The following is a 22928-nucleotide window of genomic DNA, read 5'->3' as shown; positions in this document are numbered from 1 at the left end:
AAATTAATAAAATAAAATTGAAAACATTTTAATGCTATATGAAACACAAACTTTGTGGTTTTATTCACTAATTCTGTTTTCCCGATTTTTTTCATATTCTCAACGATCGACGCATCGACCACGCAACTGATTCGTCGACCGTACGAGAATTATTCATGGTCCTTCGAGCCGGATAAGAACAAATATATCAATACTCAGTTTTTGGCACCACAAGCGAGGCGCTGCACACCAACGGACTTAAAACCGATTCTTGTTTCACTTCACAGCAACGCAGGCATACTCAGTTTTTGGCACTGTACACCAGCGGACAATAAGCACCGATCTCTGTTGCACAAACACAAGCGAGGCGCTGCACACCAACGGACTTAAAACCGATTCTTGTTTCACTTCACAGCAACGCAGGCAAACCAGGTACGTGATTGATTTAATATCACTGGGTTACAAATCGTTTTTTTTAAAAGAAAAAAATAAAATAAAATAGTTGGTTTTGATCGTATTTATTGGTGACAAATCGTTTATAAAAGTGACAAAGTGACTAGTGGTTTTAGTGTTTCAGTGGCATAAGTACAAAAACAAAATAATCCGTAAGTGCACGGTTAAGTACCGGATTTTGTGCGGTAATATCTTTTCACATATCACTCACGGCACTAATTTTCGATTTTTTCAATTTTTCGGATTTTGTGCGGTAATATACTTTTCACATATCACTCACAGCACTAATTTTCGATTTTCTTAATTTTTGGATTTTGTGCGGTGATATTTTTTTCTTTCACATTTCACTTACGGAATTGATTTTTTTGAGTTTTTGTTTCTTTTCTATTTGTTCAAGAATCTTTTGTTTTTGTTTTTCTTTTTCACTGAGACACTGTACTTTTTTCACTTTCAAACACTTTCCTTTAAAAATTTATTGTCGTTGGCGTATCTTGGGTGGCGATCCATATACAGTGTGGCATATATATACTTGCGTACGTACGGTGTGCTGCAAAGTTACACAAGCCAGATATAGTGCGATATCGGCTAAAACAGTCAAAAAATTTTCTTTTTCCTATTTTCTTGTTTGGTTGGCAGTGGTGTGCTGCAACTCACATTTATATTAAATAAAGTACCAAAGCCAGATATACTGCGATATCGGCTACTATAGTTAAAATTTTGTTATTGACCAGCCAGATATATTCCGATATCGGCTGAAACATTCAAAAAAAAAAATTTTCTATTTTTCTATTTTCGTGTTTGGTTGGCAGTGGTGTGCCGCAAATAAAAATTTACAATAGTGGGGAATTATTTTCAAAGCAATTCCCATTATCTTTAGGCCAAAGTCTGCTCAGTCTTGAGTATTATTATATTTCTATCAATTCAAATTTGAAATTTCAATTCTTTTTGTCAAAATTATGGAAGCTTTCATGCGCCTAGTGGACTACGTTGTCGAATACGAGTCCGAATTCAGTGCTGCATCAAAGGACATCTCGAAGAACGCTCTTGTGATGCAACAAGACGAGCTGAAAGAGATGTGGTGCAAAGCGAAAGCTGCCCATGACGACCTCAACAGCAAAGGAGACATGTCCTCAAAGGACTATGCCCTTATTAAAAAAAAATTCAAGCTAGGTGGTCAGTGCTACATACGGTGCATGGGGGCAATGAAGGATATGTCTGAGATCCTCTCAACCCCCAAAGACACAGAAAAATCTGTTGAGGACCACAATAACCACTCCCTTCCGCCTTGCGATACGGATGTTTTCAAAGGGGACTACCTTTCATGGCCAACATTCCGGGATATGTTCACGGCCGTGTACATCAAGAGCAAGCGCTTGTCACCAGTTGAGAAGTTGTACCACCTCAACAAAAAGACACAAGGGGAGGCGAAGGTTATTGTGTCTAAATGCCCTCTTACCAATGACGGTTTTGCGATGGCGTGGAAGGGATTGACTGATATGTACGAGAATGAGCGAATTCTCGTCGAAACCCAAGTCGACATACTGCTCGACTTGCCCTCAATCGATAAAGAGTGTTCGAGCTCAATAAAATGGTTACAGCGGGAGATCAACAGCTGCATCTCCTGCCTGACAGCCAATAAAGTGGACATTGGGAACTGGGACCCAATCATAATCCGCATATGTTCCAAGAGACTGCCACAGGCAACATTGGCCCTGTGGGAACAGTCTGTAAAGAACAAGACAAAAACTTCAAAGTGGGAGGAATTGGACAACTTCCTCACGGATAGATACCGTGATTTAGAGGCAATAGAACGTGCCAGGAAATCGTCCAATTCTGCAAAGCCTGTCAGTGCACCCACACCAAATAAATATATGTACCACAATAATAGCCATCAGAACAGACTCGGCGCCTTCCAAGTAAGCGTTGAGAAATCAACCTGTCTGATGTGCAAAAGCGCAGATCACAAATTAAGATCTTGCCCCATGTTTCTTAACATGGCACCAGCGGACAGGATCAAGTTCGCTAAGCGCAACAATCGCTGCATCAATTGCCTCAGCTTTGGGCATTTAGTGTCGCAATGCACCAGTGCATTCAACTGCAGCACGTGCCACGCGAGGCATCACACACTCCTACATGTGGGGACAGTGCAGCCTAGCAGCCAAAGAGGCTCATCTATATCATCGGACGAGATTCCGTCTACGTCCAGGCAAGCTCAACAGAGACGCAACTTTGACAAATCGGAAGGCAAGCCAACTGTCGTACAGTCGTGCTTCGCTAACAGCGACAAAGGCGTCTTACTAGGAACCGCGCAAATAAACATCAAATACCGCGGCGTTACTTATGCCGCAAGAGCACTCATCGACTCCGGGTCAGAGTGCTCTTTCATCACAGAAAAGCTGAAGCGCAGAATCAACTTGCCAGGTAAGAGGATAAATGCCCAGGTGTCAGGCATCAACAACACCGTATCTGCGCAAGTGAAGGAAGCATGTTGTGTCGAGTTGCGGTCACCAATCGACCCACTTATAGCGATCACAACGAACATGATGGTTTTGCCGAAATTAACGGGAAACTTGCCGACTTGCCATATTAGCGCACTAACTCGGCAGGCTTTCCCAGATCTCACGTTGGCGGATAAGAGGTTCTTCGTCAATGAACCCGTGGACGTCATACTCGGTGGCGACGTCTATCCCCAGATTATGCTTGATGGCATACGCAAGAACGTGCCGGGATCACTTCTTGCGCAAGAGACAGTGTTCGGCTGGATAGTCACAGGGCGTGCTAATGCAGCTACACCAACCAACACTTGCGTCACATATCACAACAAAATATCGCGGAAAAAGCAGTTAGCTGCGTGCGGGGATTTGGAACAGATGACCAAATCTGTAAGGAAAAGAAGATATTTAAATAAATATGCAAAAAAGAAACCCCTAGACTCTAGTCGAAGTTGCCATTTTTACGCGAATTTATGTTGTTCTATTTAATTGTACACTTATATACAAAAATAAACAGATTTTAATTTTTCACAAATTAGCTTTTAATACTTGGTCTTGATAAAATTGTTTGCTTAAACTATATTACATATGCACTGTATGTACGTGTAAAGTTTGGATGTGGACAGAATGTTAAAATATCTTCTTTTTTTAATTACATACTTAACAATCAGCATTTGCATAGTCTTCTTTAATTTTGCGCCCTTTTAATGTGTTAAATGTTAATTGTTTGAAAAGAAATGTAACAAAATATCTGTTCACTTTTAAATACTTTTAAGAGTACTTGTTGCAGGGCATTACTGAAATTGGTTCACTATCGATATATTATTACACTATTAAATAAATAATGTCCTTTGTTTTCATACACTGGTGTTGCAACATTTTCTTACTTGCTGGGTCTCGATAACATTTGAATATTTTTTACGATGTATAGCTTACAGTACTTTTGCGTAGAAATCTTTATTTCACTCTAATGCACTTATAATGACTATTTACTTATATGTTGGAATTTTCACCTCGCCATATGTGATTGTTCCAGTGTTTCTCTTTCGGCTACCAGACAATGCAACAATATCTAGCTAACATCGATATGTGTCTTACCTTCAGCATTGCCTTCCTTACGTGCAGTTTTCCATCCCTTGAGCCATGGCGTGTGGTGGATGCTTCCAGCATGTTATCACCATGCCAAGTCAGCGATTGGCACCAATGCAACAGCAGCTGGATTAACCGAGCTTCTTGATGGATGAGGATACTTCTGGATTTTCCCATAACCAGCCTCACTGTATGGTGGTTCGGACGGATCCATCTTGTTGACACCAACGATCAGTTGTTTCACTGCAAGAAGAGCATGCTCACGAGTCTGAAAGTAAAAGAAAATACTTTAATAAATCTGCAAATTTCATTATGTTCACTTACTTACCTTTTCTGAAGGAGGTTCAATAGATGATGCGTTGCTGCGGTTCATTATGGCAGGCTAAATTTGTAATTTGTTGTTGCTGTTGAGGCTGCAATTCGTTTTCTTTTTTTTTACATTATCAAATTGATTTTTTATTCTATTATTTAACAAACAAGTCGGTAAGATATATAACGACCGGCTGTTTCCGACGAACGTATAATTTTAACCACCTGTCCTCGTTGGAGACCCAAGTAACGCGCAACCGGATCTCCCGCTTGAATCCGCATTAACATATTCTCTTTCAGTTTATAACGTGCCAGTAACTCTTGCTTTTCTTCTGGTGTCATTACAACATGTTCAGGAACCAGTTCATGTTCTGTAATATTGATTAGAAGTTCCGATTCAAGAAATTGTTTTAGAATATACTTCGGCGCCATATCAACCAAAGATTGTTTGGCCGACGGTGTCATGCCTGCTTGCACTACTACGATCGCACGATGTATATTCTCCTCTTGAATTCGCGTGCAATATGTTTTGATAGTTTTGATGCCAATTTTTTGGTTCATCGAAAAAAAAAAAAAGGAAACAAGCATCTGATCGGTTGGATCATCGTTATGCGCCACTAAGACTATAAGGTCGGAACATGCTGACCGCTTTTCGCTGGGTTTATCACCAAACATTCCTTTGACAACTGCTTTTATCGAATTTATTCCGTAAATCTGTAATAAAAAGGAAAATATTTAAATAAATCGGCGAATTTCATTATAGTCTCCTACTTACCTTTTTACCCGGCTGTCAAATCTCTTTGCGCACGTGTGCGCACTTAACCAATAAAAATGTCATTCATAACATAAGGTGATGCCATGCCGTCAGTTTTTAATTCGCCTTAAAAATTTCATTCATGACATAAGGTGATGCCATGCCGTTAGTTTTTTAATTCGCCTTAAAAATTTTACAAGAATGAATCTAAAACTTTTTTTTTCAAACCATGAGGCACAACTCATGCTTATGAATTTTAAAGTCACTTTTTATTGCAAATAAACTTTTTATTAGCAAATAACACAATTGCAAACCGAAAGTCTCCTTCTACCGCAGTACATGTATGCATTGCCCTTGAATTTACTGAGCAAGAAGTATTTTATTGACAAGAAAGAATTGAATATATTTATTTAACCAAATTGTATTTAACATTTTCTTTGGTGCCAGGCCACTTTGTCGAAAACATACGACAAATAAAACGATAACGACATAAATTTGATGCTAAAGGCAAAATGTTTTTATTTTATTATTATTTGCAACACTATGGTAAGGTAAGGCAGGTCACACCACATGAGGCCGCCTACACACTATGGTAATGTAAGGCAGTTCACACCACGTAAGGCCGCCTACACACTATGCAATATCTGTATAATATAATTTATGCACTTTTTCTCGCCACCCAATCAGTTGTAGATAATATTCCAAGCAACACAAAATCGTCAACAAATTCATTTCAGAAAGATGACTCGCTATGGAAGCTTAAAGAAGACCGCGGCGCTACACCCGAACCGGTACCCGCTTTCTTGCACGCTGTGCAAGGGAAAGCATCCATTGCGGCTCTGCTCGTCCTTCCGGGCCAAGACACCGGAGGAGCGCCTACGGGAGGCACTCATCGGGAAGTATTGCATAAATTGCCTCGCGGTCAACCACCGGTCAGCGAACTGCCCCAGCGACGCACGGTGCCGGCGCTGCAACGAGAAGCACCACACGATGCTCCACATCGGCGAAAATACCCGTCGCCGCCCCGCAGTGTCTCAAATCCAATCATGGAGCGAACAAGTAAGTTCCGATGATGCCCTCTCCATTGATGCATCAGACCCTGGAACGGAGACTAGGCCTCTCCAACCAGAACCGGAGGAGGGAGAACTCCTTGAAATCGGAGCGGAAACACGGCCTTTCCGCCCATCACAGCGAGGGGAAACGGAAACCCGGACTTTCCGCCCCCTTCTGCAACATGAACGTCGCGGACACAAACGCCGTCTGCGCCGTCGCCAAGCGCACAACCCGGCCAGACTGGAGACCAGGTCTCTCCAGCTGCACCGGGCTAGCTCCTTCAGGGCCGGGCTAACAAATCGAGCCGGCAGAGTGGCTCATTCCTTGCTGCCAACGACAGCCATCTTACCGACGGCGGTAGTGAAGATCGAGGCAGGAGGACGCCTACACCTAATCAGGGCGCTCATAGACGCATGCGCCCCTACGTCGCTAATTGCGCGCGACCTAGCAGTAGAATTGAAATTGGAGCAGACGCATATCGGCGGTCAACGCGGCTGCCTTGTAGTACTGCGCGGCAGACACGGGACAAATACCCGCATCTCAACCCACGTGAGGACAATAAACGGCTATATGCGCATCAGCCCGACCACCACATTGGACTCCGACCTAGCAGCCCCATACACACACATCAAGCTGGCGGATCCAAACTTCTATAAGTCATCGCCGATACGCTTGGTGCTCGGCGCGGATGTGTATTCCCGCATCATGACCCAACAGGTCATGCCACACACATTTGGGCAGTTCCTCGCTCAGGGCTCCATCTTCGGCTGGGTGCTCTCGGGTACGGCCCGGTACTAGATTAAGCCATGTTAGTATTTATTTTTTTAACTTATTCTATTGTGTTTTTTTGGAATTCTCACTTAGAATAAGTATTGTTTTTTGTAAAAAAAAAATGAATAAACGAACTATCTGTACTCATATTGTACCATAAATTTGTACATCGTTGCGGTGGTCGATGGACATTTAATTTTTTGTTGCTCACCGCAAGGGGGCCGGTATGTTTAGGCCAGCGCCTAATTTCTTTTTACCACCCCTAGTGAGTGTATAACAAACCATTGCCAGTTAGCTGTTGATAGCTTTCACTCAACGGTTAACAGCTTTCACTCAACTGGCAATGGTTTCGTTGAAACTCCCGGTTAGCAAGCGATCCTGCTAATCAGCTAAAAATACTTCTGTTTAGAGAGCGAAGCGAACAAAGACGTTTTTTCCACCGGCCACCACAACAAGCATCACCACAACCATAAATGTAAGTATTTTTTTGGTAATCAAAAATTAATAAAATAAAATTGAAAACATTTTAATGCTATATGAAACACAAACTTTGTGGTTTTATTCACTAATTCTGTTTTCCCGATTTTTTTCATATTCTCAACGATCGACGCATCGACCACGCAACTGATTCGTCGACCGTACGAGAATTATTCACTTCCATTCCAACTGTTTTTTCCCGTTAGCTTTAAGATTTAGGCTAAGTCATTTAGTTGCTAAAATAAAGAACTGAATTGTTATTTGACCGCAATTGAATCCGCACGCGTTTTTCTATTTTTCGCTATCTCGTTCGTTCGCTTATTTTTCTTCACAGTATCGTGAGCCAAAGTGCAGGCAATTGGTTGAATTTTAATTTTAGTGATTTCACGTGTCCCGACTATTATTTTTATCTCAAAAACTCTTGAGAAATTTCATGGCGCCCGAGCAGGGACATGAGCGTGATTAGAAAATTAAAATAACTACATACAATATAAAATATCTTTTTCGCAACCAATTGCCAAATGTCGTTTTCGGTTTTCGGATCTTCGGTTCTCACGGTTCTCACGGTTAAGTGAAGGGGCAAGTTAAAAAAAAAAAAAATATTATAAAAAGGATTAAGGATCCAACTATAAAAACATATATATGTACATATATGTACATACATATAGTTAAAATATATTTGAAGTGCGTGCAGTCCAATACAAAAATATAATAAGTGGAACCTATAATAAAAATAACGAAATATACATTTACATACATATAATATGAGTGCAGTGGAAATCTGTGGAAAAAATATTTACATATACATACAGTGTTAAATCAAGTGCTAAAATACTTACCGTATACTTACCTCAGCATAAAAATCCTAAAAGAAGAAAAAGGAGAAAAATTGTGGAGTGTGTGCTTAGTGTAAAGTGAAAAATTCACCAAAGCGAAGAAGAAAGAATTAAAATAAAAGGTGGTACTAAGGTGGAAGGTGAATTTTATATGCGGAACAGTGGTGGGAGCAAATAAACGCGCAAAAGTGTTTGAAATACCAAAAATAATATTATAAATACGTTACTGTTAAAAAAAAAAAAAAAAAAAAGGAAACAGTTTTATAACCTGTTTAAAGTGCCGCATAATTAAAAAACCGGTAAAGCCGGTAAAGCCGGTAAAGTGCCGGTAAAAACGACAAACCGTTTCCACCGCTATCCGCAACTTTTTGGTGCTTCAATCCGCTGCTGCCATCACGTCGCTGCCTTCAATCTATTGCTGTCGTCGCTCCGCTGCTGTTATAACTCCACTGCTGCCATCACGTCGCTGCCTTCAATCTATTGCTGTCGTCGCTCCGCTGCTGTTATAACTCCGCTGCTGCCATCACGTCGCTGCCTTCAATCTGCTGCTGTCGTCAATCTGTTGCTGCTGTCGTCGCTCCGCTGCTGCCATTACTCCGCTGCTGGCATAACTTCGTTGCTGCCGTCTATCCGCTGCTGCTTAAGTCATCGTGGGAATGAGCTGCCGCTGTATCCTGTGCCAGAGGGACGTAAGCGCCGGCAAACAGCCGACGCACCAGGTAACGAGTGCGAATTATTGAAAGTGGTGCAAACAAAAAACAATAATAATAAAACTGCAAACGCACACTTTCAGTTTTGGCTCTCCCTTTTCACATTACACGCCTATTTACACATATATATATATATCGTTTTCTACATATATTATATATTTTACATATACGTATTATATACTATACTTATATTGAAGTGAATGTGAAGGGATTTTGGGATTGCGGATTTGCCTACATTAAGGTGCGACCTTTTTGTAAATCGCCTAATTTTAAAATTTTAATTCGGTCAGTTTTTTCGCACATTATCTCTTGTCTTCGCAAATTTAATTCTTGGACAATATTTTTTCGCGTTAAATTTTCGACTGTGCTAGTGCTCATTTTGCATAACTCATCGGTTTGGCTTTCATATACTTGGGAATCGATATTATTTTTTCTCGTTTTCGTAACCGATTCCAAATATATTTGTTGCCAACCTTTATTGCTATTGGTTTGGCTTTCGTATATTTGAGAATCGCTTTATATATTTTTTTTCGTTTTCGGTATCGATTCTTAATATATCTGTTGCCAACCGTTGTAGTTTTTTTTTTCGGAAATTTAATTTAAACAAGCAAAATGAGCAAGCCAAAGCCAACTATCGCCAACCTCTCTCCAAGTAAGGAGTTAATCGACTTAAAGTCATTAAAGCGTCAAAGGACGGTGGCAAAAAATAGTATTTTGCGAATAAAGACGGGCCTTTTAGAAAAAACCATGTCGTTAGATCCAATTGAATTGGAATGTCGGCTCGACATATTAAATTCACATAGCGAAAAGCTAATGAAATGCCAATCTAAAATTGAAGAGATTGATGAAGACGACATGGCCCGAGGGGAGTTAGAGGACATAATTGTTGAAACGAAATCAATAATTAAAAATATTTTAGCCAAAAACCGAACGTCAATTGCCGAAACATCTTTCGTAGCTTCTCACAGCTCAAGGCTCCCTAAAATGAATTTGCCGAAATTCAAGGGAGAATATTCAGAATTTAAAAATTTTATGAGTTTGTTTGAGAGCTTGGTTCATAATGATCCAAATATCCCAGATATAGAAAAATTTAACCATTTGGTAAATTGTCTATCTGGAGAGGCTCTGGGAACAGTTAAAGCGTTTCAGATGTCGGATGAAAATTATCCGAAAGCGTTGGCAAGCCTCAAAAAGGTCTATGATAACAAATGCTTGATATTTTTCAATACAATATCTAAACTTTTTGAGCTGCCAACCATCCCAAAGCCATCCGCGCCTTCATTGCGATCAATGATTGATGAAGTGTCTGCTGTTTATGACTCTTTGCTATCTCTGGGCGATGAGAAGCAAATAACAAACGCCATTATAATACATATAGTTATGACAAAGGTTGACCCTGCCACCCGATCCAAGTGGGAAGACCAACTTGACTACGATCACTTACCATTATGGAAGGATTGCGAAGCAACTCTAAATAGAAGGTTTCAGCAGTTAGCAGCGGAAGGAGCATCTAGTTCGAGGACGAAATCCGGAGCCACAACCAGCATGAGCCACATGAAGCAGCCACACATGGATAGGACTAAATCAGCTTTAGTTGCTGCAGAGGCAAAGCAGCCAACTTGTCAAAAATGCAAGTCAAAGGAACATCAGTTAACTGCCTGCTCCACTTTCAAGGCGCTTCCGGTACAACAGAGGTTTGAGTTTGTGAAATCGGTGCCCTTATGCATAAATTGCTTGCGTAAGGGGCATACTGTGTCCAAGTGTAGAGCGGATCGATGTCGTGTATGCAATCGATCGCATCACACATTGCTACACCAGTACCCGATTTCCTTCCCCGCTGCATCTCATCCGCAACCAGCAACCACACATGCCATGCATACAGCGAGTATGCCGGATCGGGTAATGTTGGCGACAGCTGTTATTCAAGTGAGGACCAGTTACGGCGAATACCTGCCTGCGAGAGCGTTACTGGACTCAGGCTCCCAAGTCAATTTTATGACGGAGGACTTGGCACAAAAGTTGCGGATTCGTCGCCAACACAAAACGTTGAACATAATAGGAATTGGAAATTCCAACACGAAAGTGGGGACAAAACTAAGCGCGTTTGTTAAGTCGCGGGTAAATAATTACGAATTTTCGGCAGAATTCTGGATAATGCGTTGCATTTCGGCTAATCATCCAGACCATAACATAAATGTTAATGGCTGGAAAATTCCGCGCAATATTAAATTGGCGGATCCAGAATTCCATAAATCAAAAAAGATTGATATCTTATTGGGTGCAGAAACCTTTTTCGATCTGTTAGCGGTTGGCCAAATTAAAAGTGGCCCTAATCAACCAACGCTACAGAAAACCCTTTTAGGGTGGGTTGTGTCTGGCAAATATGCTAGCAATCTAAGTCCTCCTCCTTCTGCAACTAGCACATTATGCCAATCTGAAGATGACTTAACGTCAATTAATTCGGTGGTCCAAAAATTTTGGGCGTTAGAAGAATTACCTTCAGAATCAAATGGCATCAAATTCACACCAGAGCAACAAGAGTGTGAAAAATTTTTCGTAAATACAACTCAAGTATTGCCTTCAGGACGGCTTCAAGTCAGAATGCCTTTTAAAGCTGACCGTAAGTTACTCGGTCACTCCTATGAAACCGCAGTTCGGCGGTTTCAGGCCCTGGAGAGAAGGACATTAAAAGATCCAGAACTTCGTAAAATGTATCTGGACTTTATGAATGAATATAGAGCCTTGGGTCACATGAGCCCAACGAACAATAAGATCCCGAGTGAGCCACACTACTTCATTCCGCATCAATGCGTTTTAAGGCCCGAGAGCACAACAACCAAATTACGTGTTGTATTTGATGCTTCGAGTCGATCTTCAACTCAAATAGCGTTGAATGAACTTTTGATGGTAGGTCCAACCATCCAAGAAGAGTTATACTCAACTCTTCTTCGTTTTCGCTTACATAAGTATGCACTAACAGCGGACATTACTAAAATGTACCGCCAAATAATTATGCACGAAGAAGACAGAAATTGTCAACTTATTGTGTGGAGAGAGCATCCTTCTGAGCAAATTCAAATTTTTCGTCTTAACACCGTAACATACGGCACTGCGCCTGCTCCATTTCTCGCAACACGGTGTTTGCAAATGCTCAGTGATGCCAATACAATGAAATACCCACTCGGTTCATTGGCCATTAAAAGAGACTTTTATGTTGATGACTTATTAACAGGATCTGAAAATTTTGAGTCTCTAGATCTTATAAGAAGTGAAGTAATTAAAATATTAAACTCGGCAGGATTCACTTTAACAAAGTGGTTTTCGAACCACCCTAAATTTTTCGACAGTGATTGCACTGAAAAGTCATTAAGTTTCAATGACAAAAATTCTACTAAAACACTAGGAATCCATTGGTTGCCGAAAGAGGATTTGTTTCGATTTGTTTTGGATGCCAACTTTAATGATCTGCGAGCCACTAAACGGAACATATTGTCAGTCTCCGCTCGCCTTTTCGATCCTCTTGGATTATTAGCCCCACTAGTTACCAAAGCAAAAATCTTATTGCAAGAGCTTTGGATTCAAAAACTAGATTGGGATGAGTCGATTCCATTGCGCCTCAACACTAGCTGGCAGAATTTCAAAGCCAACCTACTGCAGCTCTCGTCAATTAGCATTCCTCGGTATGTAAACTTAGAGTCGACTGCTACATGCCAAATCCATGGCTTCTCCGACGCTTCAATAAGAGCGTACGGATGCTGCATATACATACGAAGCCAATCTGCTAGTGGTGTCAAATGTACGCTGCTTACTGCAAAGTCTAGAGTGGCTCCGCTGAAGACCAAATCTCTTCCGCGTCTCGAGCTCTCGGCAGCACATCTTCTTGCCAAATTATGGTCACGAGTTGCACCAATGTTGAGTCGACGATTCGAGAAAATTACATTTTGGACAGACTCTGAAATTGTATTGCACTGGGTAAAGACGCATCCATCTTCATTACAAACCTTTGTCGCAAATAGAGTGTCCGAAATCCAAGAATTGACTGACAATGTAGAGTGGCGACATGTGCCAACGAAACAAAATCCTGCGGATCAAGTGTCTCGGGGTTGTAACGTGGACGAATTGAATAATTCAATATGGTTTGGCGGTCCACAGTTCCTCCTAGAAGACCCTGCATTATGGCCAATTAATAACCACTTCCAGCTCTCACCAGAAGACGAAGCATTAGAGAAGAAGAAAGTTACATTTACATTAATTTCGACTGCTGAGAAAAATTCAATATTGGACCTCATTGAAAAATTCTCTTCTCATAAAAAATTGCTTCGTGTGGTCGCATATATATTACGATGGATCAGACGACCACCAAAATCCTCCAGGGGACAAAATTTGTCCACAGAAGAGCTAAACTTGAGTTTCTTGAAAATTGTCCAGGTGACTCAACATTCCGAGTTTGCGAGCGAAATCCAAAAACTGACGAAAGGCACGACGCTATCCGCAAACTTGCAAAAACTCAACCCGTTTTTGCATGAGTACTCGGATATGTCGCTGTCATTCAAATTAATCCGAGTAGGAGGTCGCCTATTAAATGCACCTCTCCCATACGATGCCAAATTCCCATTATTACTGAATAAAAATTCGCATTTCGTTATCACTTACTTACGGTTCCTGCACATTCGAAATCACCACGCTGGGGCAAAAGCGTTGGTTGCGCTTCTGCGAGAACGCATATGGCTAATTAATGCCAGAGAAGCTTGCAGTAGAACCGTAAGAAATTGTACACACTGCTTTCATTACAAGCCGAAGTTGCAAACCCAAATTATGGGAAATTTGCCAGGTGAAAGACTTCGAGCGTTACGACCCTTTCTGATATGTGGCGTAGATTTTTGTGGTCCCATATATACAACGTTAAAAATACGTGGTCGACCACCCGTAAAGACTTATATAGCAGTTTTCGTTTGCTTCACTTCAAAAGCAGTACATTTAGAACTAGTCTCGGACCTGTCTACTAATTCATTTATTTTCGCCCTTAAAAGGTTCATTGGTCGCCGAGGGATGCCACAGAAAGTATTCAGCGACAACGCAACCAACTTTGTCGGCGCCGACCGCAAGCTGCGCGAGCTGAAGGAGGCGTTCCTAGCGCAAGCGCCAGAACTAATGGGGTTCGCAGCCGAAGAAGGATTCAGCTTCGGCTTTATACCACCCAGGGCGCCGCACTTCGGCGGATTATGGGAGGCGGCCGTGAAGTCCGCCAAGCATCTGCTCGTCCGCGCACTCGGCAACGCTCTACTCACGACGGAGGAGCTATCAACACTACTGGCCGAAGTGGAGGCCATTTTGAACTCTCGTCCCCTAGCACCGTTGGGACAGGACCCCAACGACGGAGAAGCACTAACTCCAGCGCACCTTTTAATCGGTTGCCCTCTGCGAGCGCTGCCACCAGCACAAGTGCCAACGGACCCAATTCGTTGCTGCGAGAGATGGCAACTTGTTTGCTGTCTCAAGCAACAGTTTTGGCGACAGTGGTCCAAAACCTACATGACGGGCCTTCAGGAACGCAACAAATGGCTGCACCCCAAACGCAACCTGCAGCCAGGCGATCTCGTCCTCGTCCACGAGGACAACGTGCCGCCACAGCAGTGGGTACTCGGACGCGTCGTCGCCGCCGTCGAAGGGCAAGACGGCAAGGTGCGAGTCGCGGAAGTCGCAACCAAGACGGGCACGATTAAGCGCTCCATCCACAAACTGGCTGTCCTTCCACTGGATATTGAAGGAATCTGATCCTGTCAAGGTGGCCGGTGTTGCGTCAAGCGACAAAATATAATTTAAACCTAAAACTAAAATTAAGAGAAATGAATTATAAAAAATTATAAATATTGAATTAAATTAGTATTGTATACTTACCCTAATAATGTTATATATACTTACCTTAATCTATTACTATAAGTTAACAAAATGAACTACTCACCTCTTTTTGTACATACCTGTATACTTCCATTCCAACTGTTTTTTCCCGTTAGCTTTAAGATTTAGGCTAAGTCATTTAGTTGCTAAAATAAAGAACTGAATTGTTATTTGACCGCAATTGAATCCGCACGCGTTTTTCTATTTTTCGCTATCTCGTTCGTTCGCTTATTTTTCTTCACAGTATCGTGAGCCAAAGTGCAGGCAATTGGTTGAATTTTAATTTTAGTGATTTCACGTGTCCCGACTATTATTTTTATCTCAAAAACTCTTGAGAAATTTCACACACCATTTCCAAAAGAATTTGGATGCTTTGGCACCCTTCAGTGGAAACTATTGAACTTTTCAAACACAAAATTTTCAGGTATAATAGGCCAAAATTTTTTAAAACCTTTACAAGCAAAAATTAATTGTGCGGAAAACTACCTTGAAATTTTAAAAAATAATAAAATTTATTTCGAAGAATTTAATTATTCCCAATACATAGAGAATGTTTGCAATTTGGAGCATACTAAACAAAATTATCTAAAAGATGAATTCAATTTTTCCCATTTGAATAAAGAAGAACATCAAGCAACCTTAAGGCTGCTCAATGACTTCGAAGACCTTTTCTCTAAAGAAGGAGATAAATTATTATGCACCAATGAGGTACAGCATGAAAATATAACAACAAATTGTAAACCTTTATACTCCAAAATTTATAGATATCCTCAAATCCATGAAGAAGAGATAAAATGCCAAATTGAAGAAATGCTACAACAGAAAATAATTAAAGAAAGCAATTCACCCTACAATAGTCCCTTATGGATTGTAGAGAAAAAAGCAGACAATTCAGGGAAAAAGAAATATAGAATTGTCATCGACTACAGAAAATTAAACGAATTTACCGTGGATGACAAATTTCCAATTCCAAACCTAAATTCCTAGACAAACTAGGTAGATCACAGTACTTTACCACCCTGGATTTAGCCAAAGGTTTTCACCAAATCGCAGTTAGAGAGGAAGACAGAAGAAAAACTGCCTTCTCAACACCATTTGGTCATTACGAATTTATTCGAATGCCATTTGGATTAAAAAATGCTCCATCAAATTTTCAAAGATTGATGAATAGAGTCCTTAAAGAACATATTAATAAAATATGCGTCGTATATATGGATGATATTTTAGTATTTGGCACTTCTTTAGAAGAGCATTTAACTAATTTAAAGCAAATATTTGAAGCCTTAAGGCTAGCAAAGCTAAAAATACAAGTGGACAAATGCGAATTTCTCAAGAAAGAAACTAAATTTTTGGGCCACATTTTAACATTAGAAGGAATTAAGCCAAATCCAGCTAAAGTTAAAATATACATACAAAACCTAAAGATACCTAATACTACAAAAAGAATAAAATCATTCTTAGGTATGACAGGATTTTATAGGAAATTTATTAAGGATTATGCAAAAATTGCACATCCTATGACGCAATATCTAAAAAAAGGACAAACAATAAATATATACAACCCACAATTTATTGCAGCGTTTGAAAAACTAAAGGATATAGTTACAAATTCACCTATATTACGATATCCTAATTTTAATAAACAATTTAGGATTACAACTGATGCTAGTAATTTCGCAATAGGAGCAGTTCTGTCTCAAGATGGTCACCCCATTGCTTATGCATCAAGAACACTAAATAATCATGAAACAAATTACGCTACTATCGAAAAAGAACTTTTAGCGATAGTATGGGCCGTGAAATATTTTAGGCCTTATGTCTTTGGTAGGCAATTTGATTTGGAATGCGACCATCACCATTGAAATGGTTAATGACAAAATATTCCGGAAAGGATATAAGTCCAAGACTTCAAAGATGGTTAGTGAGTTTGGGCGAATATAATTTTTCCATAGAATACATTAAAGGGAAAACAATTATATAGCAGACTTTTTGAGCAGAATAAGAAATTATTTCCCACATAGAAATGTTCCAAGGGGATGAAGGTAGCAGCATGTCAGTAGAAGAAGAAACTGTCCATTCACAAGAAGAAGATTCAGGATTTGAAATTCCATTATTAGATACAATTGTTAACAGGTTTAAAATACAAATAATAATAATAAAGGAGAAACAAACCGCCGTCGAATCTATATTCAATTGCAAACGAATTTATATTGATGAAAGAGATATTGAAGAAAATGGAATAAGAGACACTATTAGAAGGGAAATATGTAGAGGAAAAGTAGGTGTATATTCGCATCTTAGCGATCATGAATATTATAAGGTACATAAAATTATTGAAGAAGAATTTGCATCTAATCTTAATGTGAAATTTGTAAAATGTTCTTATTTAGCAAAAGACGTTGACAACGAAGAAGAATTAAGAAAACAAATTGCATTATTTCACAAAAATGAAAGTGATCACTGTGGAATTATAGCCACTTACGAAAAATTAAAGAATAAATTATATAATCCTCATATAAATACATCGGGTAATAAATAATTGCGATATATGTTCAGGCGGCAAATATGATCGAAATCCTATAAAAAACAAATTTTTTGTTACTGAAACACACAAAACTACTAATGAAATAATTCATGTTGATACCTACGTAAATAGCAAACACTCATTTATCGTCTTCATAGATAAATTTTCAAAACATGCTACATGTCTACCACTTACGGACAAGAATAGCAGAACCATTGTAAGTCAATTACAACAATTTTTATCCATAAAAGGAAAGGTAAAGAAAATGGTGTTCGACAATGAATTTAGAGCCCAAAATATTGAAGATTTTTTAAAAAGAGAGGGAATACAATACCACATGACTAAGCCGAATAGTCACACTGGCAATAGTGATGTGGAAAGATTAAATAATACAATCACAGAAAAAATTAGGACTCTAAATCTTGAGCATTATTTACCAATTACCCAACAAATGTTTAAAGCTATCACATACTACAATGATACTAATCACAGTACAATTAAATGCACCCCAATAGAAGCACAAAATAAAATAATAGATCACGCAATAATTTATGATAGGCTCTGTAAAATAAAACAATCAAAAATAAATAAAGCAAATAGTAATAGGGAAGAATATACGGAAACTAGACAAGAGGGATTTATAAAACACTATAAAAATGTAAGACATAAAGAGGAACCAAAGTTTAAGAAAAAACCCTTACAAGGAATCCACACCACTAACATAAAAAGACCTAACAAATTTGTCAACTAATCATTGAACATCTATATTAAAATAAATCATTAATTTAAATTTGCAGGTAATAATGTGGATATTATTATTAATCTCATCATCGTTAGTAGAAGTAAGAGGTAATTTAATCACTAAAAAAATAACATAAACTAACGGATACATAGAAATTTATAATAATAATCAAAGCATACCGATAGAATCCGATTTAATTTTACATAAAGTAGACATTCAAGAAACAAAGAATTTACTCGCATCAATGAAAGATAATATAGATATTTTTAGTGAAAGTCAAAGAAATTATATAATAAATCAAGTAGATACACTCATAAGTAAATTAAAAACAATAACACCTACAAGTAGACAAAAAAGGGGACTAATAAACATAGTAGGCAATGCATGTAAATATCCTTTTGGTACAATGGATAATACTGACCAAGAAGATATAACCAACCATCTTAACACAGTCGATTCTAACTTACATAATTCTAGTTATAACAGAATTAAATCAACAAATAAAAATTAACAGTCACTTTAACTCAACAATAGAGCTTATTAAAGAAACAATAAATCAGAATCAGAAGAATGTTCTTTATCAGATAGGAGGAGTGCATAAAACTATAAAAGATGTTTTGCTACAAAATACCTATTTAGAAAAATTACTTATGTTAAATTCAATTAAAAATCATATTGAGCATATTCAAACATATATAACTACAGCACAAAATGGCATAAATGATGCCAATATCCTTACAAAAAATGAAATAGATTACTATAATATAAACATTGAAAAAATTAAATACTTAAGAACGGCAATATTTGAAAAAGAAAGAGAATTAATATTTGTAATCAAAGTACCAAAAATATTTTTTAATATACAAGTAATAACTATAATACCTATCCCTTATTTAAATAAAGAAATAAATGCTGAAATTTCAAATGTATTCAAATATAATGATAAGATTTATGAGTATAAGAAGAATAAATACATAAATGAATGTACCATATCAAAACACTGTACAATAGATAAGACATGTGAATTAATTACAAATGTTAACTCAGAAATAATTAATATTAATGACGAAATCATAATTGTAAAAATGCAAAAAATTATTTAATTCAAAATAATTGTGGCTTAGAAGCATTACAATTAAATGAAAATTATGTAATAAAATACAACAACTGTTCAATAGAATTAGCAAACCAAAAAATTTCAAATAATTACAAAATGTTTATTGACAAAATTATATTATCACAATCTAAACATATTACTTTTAATACCACTCTAACTTTAGAAGAATTAAAATTAACGTCGATACATAATCTAAAAGAAATAGAAGAAATAAAATGCAAAAATAAAATTGTAACATAGGGTGTACCAACAGTGGTAATATTAATAGTAATATTCTTTATAATAATATTAATGTGCAATCATTGTAAAAGAAATAAAGAAAGAATTCAGGAGTATCCTTCGTCTAGGGGTGGAGGAGTTACATATATAGTTCCACAAACAACAATATGTAATGAAAACTCCAACGTAGATGAAATAATAAGAAAATACTTAAACAAACCCAACAACATTACTGTATAAAACATTTATTTATTTGTTGTCTTGATTTAACTTGACACTCATATAAATGTGTATAACGAAAATGCAAGTGTCGTTGCTTCATAAAAATTAAACAACGATACTTGAAATGTAAACAAATTTAAACATTGTAGCTCAAATTTCATGTCACCGAACTCAAATTTATGAGTACTACATGAAATGTTATTACTTTTACTTTTATAAGCAAAAGTCAAAGTAATATCAAATTACGTAGGAATATTTGTACTTAAGCCACATAAATGTCAATGCACTGAATTATTTGTATGTCCACTTAAAAAACTGCCTAAGCCACATAAATGTCAATGTAATTGGAAAAGTATTAAAATATTACATATGTATGTATGTATATGATTTTGTTTATATTCGATTATTTTGACCATATTGAATATTGTAGGTTTCATTTTAAGAACGAAATTATTGTAAAGTCAGTCTTAAGATTCACTTGAATAAAGGAAGATATAACAGCTTAAGCTTGTTTTTCAATTCGACCTTATTTTACATAATTTGCGCGCGTATATATTACGACTATGTATATTTAAGGCAACACGCAATTGCAACCGTATGCAATAAACGGCAACAGAACTTGCCACAAGCGCGTAACGACGTAAGCAATGCGTCGACCGACGCTCAGCAAATGGGAGCAAAAACAAATGAGCTGCCAAGTAGACAAAAACAAATTTAAAAAAGCCAGCAAAATAATACCAGCGGCATGGCGGCCGCGCAAATGCCAATAACACAAACATCATCGATTTCAGGTATCTATGACACATTGCATGCGCGGCGACCACTTCGGCCGAAGTTTTTAGCTTATATTTTTGCTTGCCTGCATAGGCTCGAGTGTGGCGCACTAATTGACAGAACAACAAAAACAGACGCCGCCAAACTGTTGTCAGCGCAAAGACAGTCCCAAGTGAATGGCGGTCAGAGAACTTTACTCACTTATGTTCGTGAACTTCTACATATGACATCATCCTCCTAGCTGTCTTGATTGCATAAATATCACTGGCAGAATCATCGTTAGTACTATGGAACTATAATTTTTATACTCTTGCACACAGTGGTTTGTTCACCTAACGGTTGTACGTATCACCGAAAACTAAGCGAGATAGATACAGAGTTATACAGAGTAGATATATATAAATGACGAGGATGACGAGAAAAGTTGAAATCTGGGTGACTGTCTTCCTGTCCGTCGAGTAAAAATTGAGATATCTCGAAATGGGCGTAATCGTATTACTGTCACTCCCACAAATCGCCATTAACCGAAAACATATAAAGTGCCATAACTAAGCATTAAATTAAAATAGAGAGCTGTAATTTTGAACAGAGGATCGAAGCAGCCAGGGGCACGTGGAAAATTTTTTTGAAAAAGTGACCCCTCCCCTTTACAAGTTTAATGCGTATATCTCCTAAACCGCTTAAGTAACAACAACAAAATTTGCTGAGTAATGTAAAAATGGATGAAATCTGAGGATAACCCCGCTACTATTATATATTTGGTATAGCGGTACTGGGACAAACCATGTCAAGTGGTCCATGAAAATTTCGCAAAATCACCGGTTTTGAAAATTAGCATTTTATTAGGATGGGGATCAGGCGCATACCCCGCGAGAATTTCGCCAAAATTCTATTCTTGGTAAAGTTATAGAAGGTTATAATTTAGAGCACAATCAAATTGTAAAATTATTTTCTCATAAACTACTGGAGATAAATCGATGAAATTTTGTGAAGTCAAAGGAAATGTTTGTGCTATATCGTAAATATTTTTTTTTAGACCCATTTGTTTAAATATTAATATTTTACTTATTTTTTGTCAAACAATTGAAATTTTTCATGAAAAAAAACTGAGAAGTATGTGACACAACGCGGAAATTGTTCACCTTTATTAATCTACAAAAAAATTTTTGCAATGCGCAGCGATCGATGTGTCATACGTTTTAAGAGCGGTAGGGGGACAAAAAATTAATTATCTTTGGAATGGTACGAATGAATTGCAAGATAGCACGAACATTTAAACAAATTATTTTACTAGACAGCTAATTAGAAAATAAAATCAAATAAAACTAAATCATTACAAAATAATTTCATATACATACTAGATGCAGAGAACGTATATCATACAAGTATATGAGATATGATATATAATATGATATACGTTCTCTGCTTAAATAGTGTGCAAATACCGCATCACAATACTGTGAAATACCTAGCCATGTCCCTGGACACAAAACTTAGATGGAGTGCACATATCAAAAAGAAAAATTAGAAATAAAATTCAGAAACATGTATTGGCTATTAGAAACTCTGCCTATCCACATATAAAAAAGTATTTTTATCAAGCAGGTGTTCAGACTATTTTGAATTTATTGGATAAAACTTTGGGTCTGCTCAAGCCCCAGCACTGTCGTACAAATCCAGCGATTCCAAAACAAAACCAATGCGCCTCAGAAAAAATGTTTAGATTATGAATGGGACTGAGCTGTAATTCTTACCTCAGTGTTTACTTTTATAATAGAGCGTTTTTTTAGTTAAGTTTTGCCATCTTTTGCACAACATTAGTACATCAAACGCAACATACAGGGTTTGTCCGGAAAGTAATAGGATTGATTTTCTTCTGCCGTGACTGTACTTCGGAGCGTGCGCGCACCGACTGGATTCGGTACAAGGCATTCCTAACTGAGGAACGAGAGGCTGGTCACTTGTCTCCAAGCACCTGGAGAGTCAGGACAAATATTTTCGCGTGACGTGTTTCTGTGAGTAGTGCAAGCCGAAAATGCAGCGTTCGTTAGAGCAGAGGTACGCGATTAAATTTTGTGTGGAACTCGGTAAATCTGCGACAGAGACACTTGATATGATCTAACGGGCTTACCCATATGTTTCTTTAGCAAAAAATGGTGTGCTTCGGTGGCCCTAGGCATTTATGGAGGCCGAGAAGTTGCCTATTTTGAAAATTCTCTAAGAACTGTAACGATTGGTTCAATACATTTTTTTAAGTCGACTCAATCCTATTACTTTCCGGACAAACCCTGTAAACAAGTAAGGAACGGCTCTTGCAAATTACAGGAATCAAAGCCAGGGAAATACCTTGAGGTGTGAAATGTCAACCAGACGATCGGAACACATGCAATTTTATATATTGGTTGTCAAAAAAGTTTTGCGGTATTTTTATTGATTTTTTTTTATTGAAATTGAAATGAATTTTTGATGACTCATGCCCAGCACTTGACCGATGCTACGGCTGCTACTA

At 38.1% G+C, this 22928-nt stretch overlaps 3 protein-coding genes across 3 annotated transcripts; 2 read left to right on the top strand and 1 right to left on the bottom strand.

The window, feature by feature from the left end:
- The first annotated feature begins 276 nt into the window (after window positions 1-276).
- LOC125775392 (uncharacterized) lies at window positions 277-7554 on the top strand. Its single transcript, XM_049445937.1, has 2 exons — window positions 277-411; window positions 5814-7554. Exon 2 carries the CDS (start codon window positions 5818-5820, stop codon window positions 6925-6927), a length of 1110 nt encoding a protein of 369 aa, XP_049301894.1. The 5' UTR covers window positions 277-411; window positions 5814-5817; the 3' UTR covers window positions 6928-7554.
- On the bottom strand, window positions 738-5706 carry LOC125775570 (DNA-directed RNA polymerases I, II, and III subunit RPABC1-like). The gene is made up of 3 exons (XM_049446220.1): window positions 5098-5706; window positions 4342-5036; window positions 738-4281 (listed from the first exon to the last, which is right to left on the bottom strand). Exon 2 carries the CDS (start codon window positions 4995-4997, stop codon window positions 4482-4484), a length of 516 nt encoding a protein of 171 aa, XP_049302177.1. The 5' UTR covers window positions 4998-5036; window positions 5098-5706; the 3' UTR covers window positions 738-4281; window positions 4342-4481.
- A 1270-nt stretch (window positions 7555-8824) lies between the features above and the next one.
- On the top strand, window positions 8825-15170 carry LOC125775501 (uncharacterized). The gene is made up of 2 exons (XM_049446163.1): window positions 8825-8932; window positions 13954-15170. Exon 2 carries the CDS (start codon window positions 13973-13975, stop codon window positions 14696-14698), a length of 726 nt encoding a protein of 241 aa, XP_049302120.1. The 5' UTR covers window positions 8825-8932; window positions 13954-13972; the 3' UTR covers window positions 14699-15170.
- Window positions 15171-22928: the final 7758 nt, after the last annotated feature.

This window comes from Bactrocera dorsalis, chromosome 1 (genome assembly GCF_023373825.1).
Source record: "Bactrocera dorsalis isolate Fly_Bdor chromosome 1, ASM2337382v1, whole genome shotgun sequence".
NCBI classification, from domain to species: domain Eukaryota; kingdom Metazoa; phylum Arthropoda; class Insecta; order Diptera; family Tephritidae; genus Bactrocera; species Bactrocera dorsalis.
The sequence above is the reverse complement of the archived record's forward strand: the minus strand, read 5'-3'. Positions and strand labels throughout refer to the sequence as shown.

Excerpts from the sequence above, each read along its gene's own strand:
- LOC125775392 (XM_049445937.1), top strand. The coding sequence starts at position 5,818 with ATGACTCGCTATGGAAGCTTAAAGAAGACCGCGGCGCTACACCCGAAC.
- LOC125775570 (XM_049446220.1), bottom strand. The coding sequence starts at position 4,997 with ATGTTTGGTGATAAACCCAGCGAAAAGCGGTCAGCATGTTCCGACCTT.
- LOC125775501 (XM_049446163.1), top strand. The coding sequence starts at position 13,973 with ATGCCACAGAAAGTATTCAGCGACAACGCAACCAACTTTGTCGGCGCC.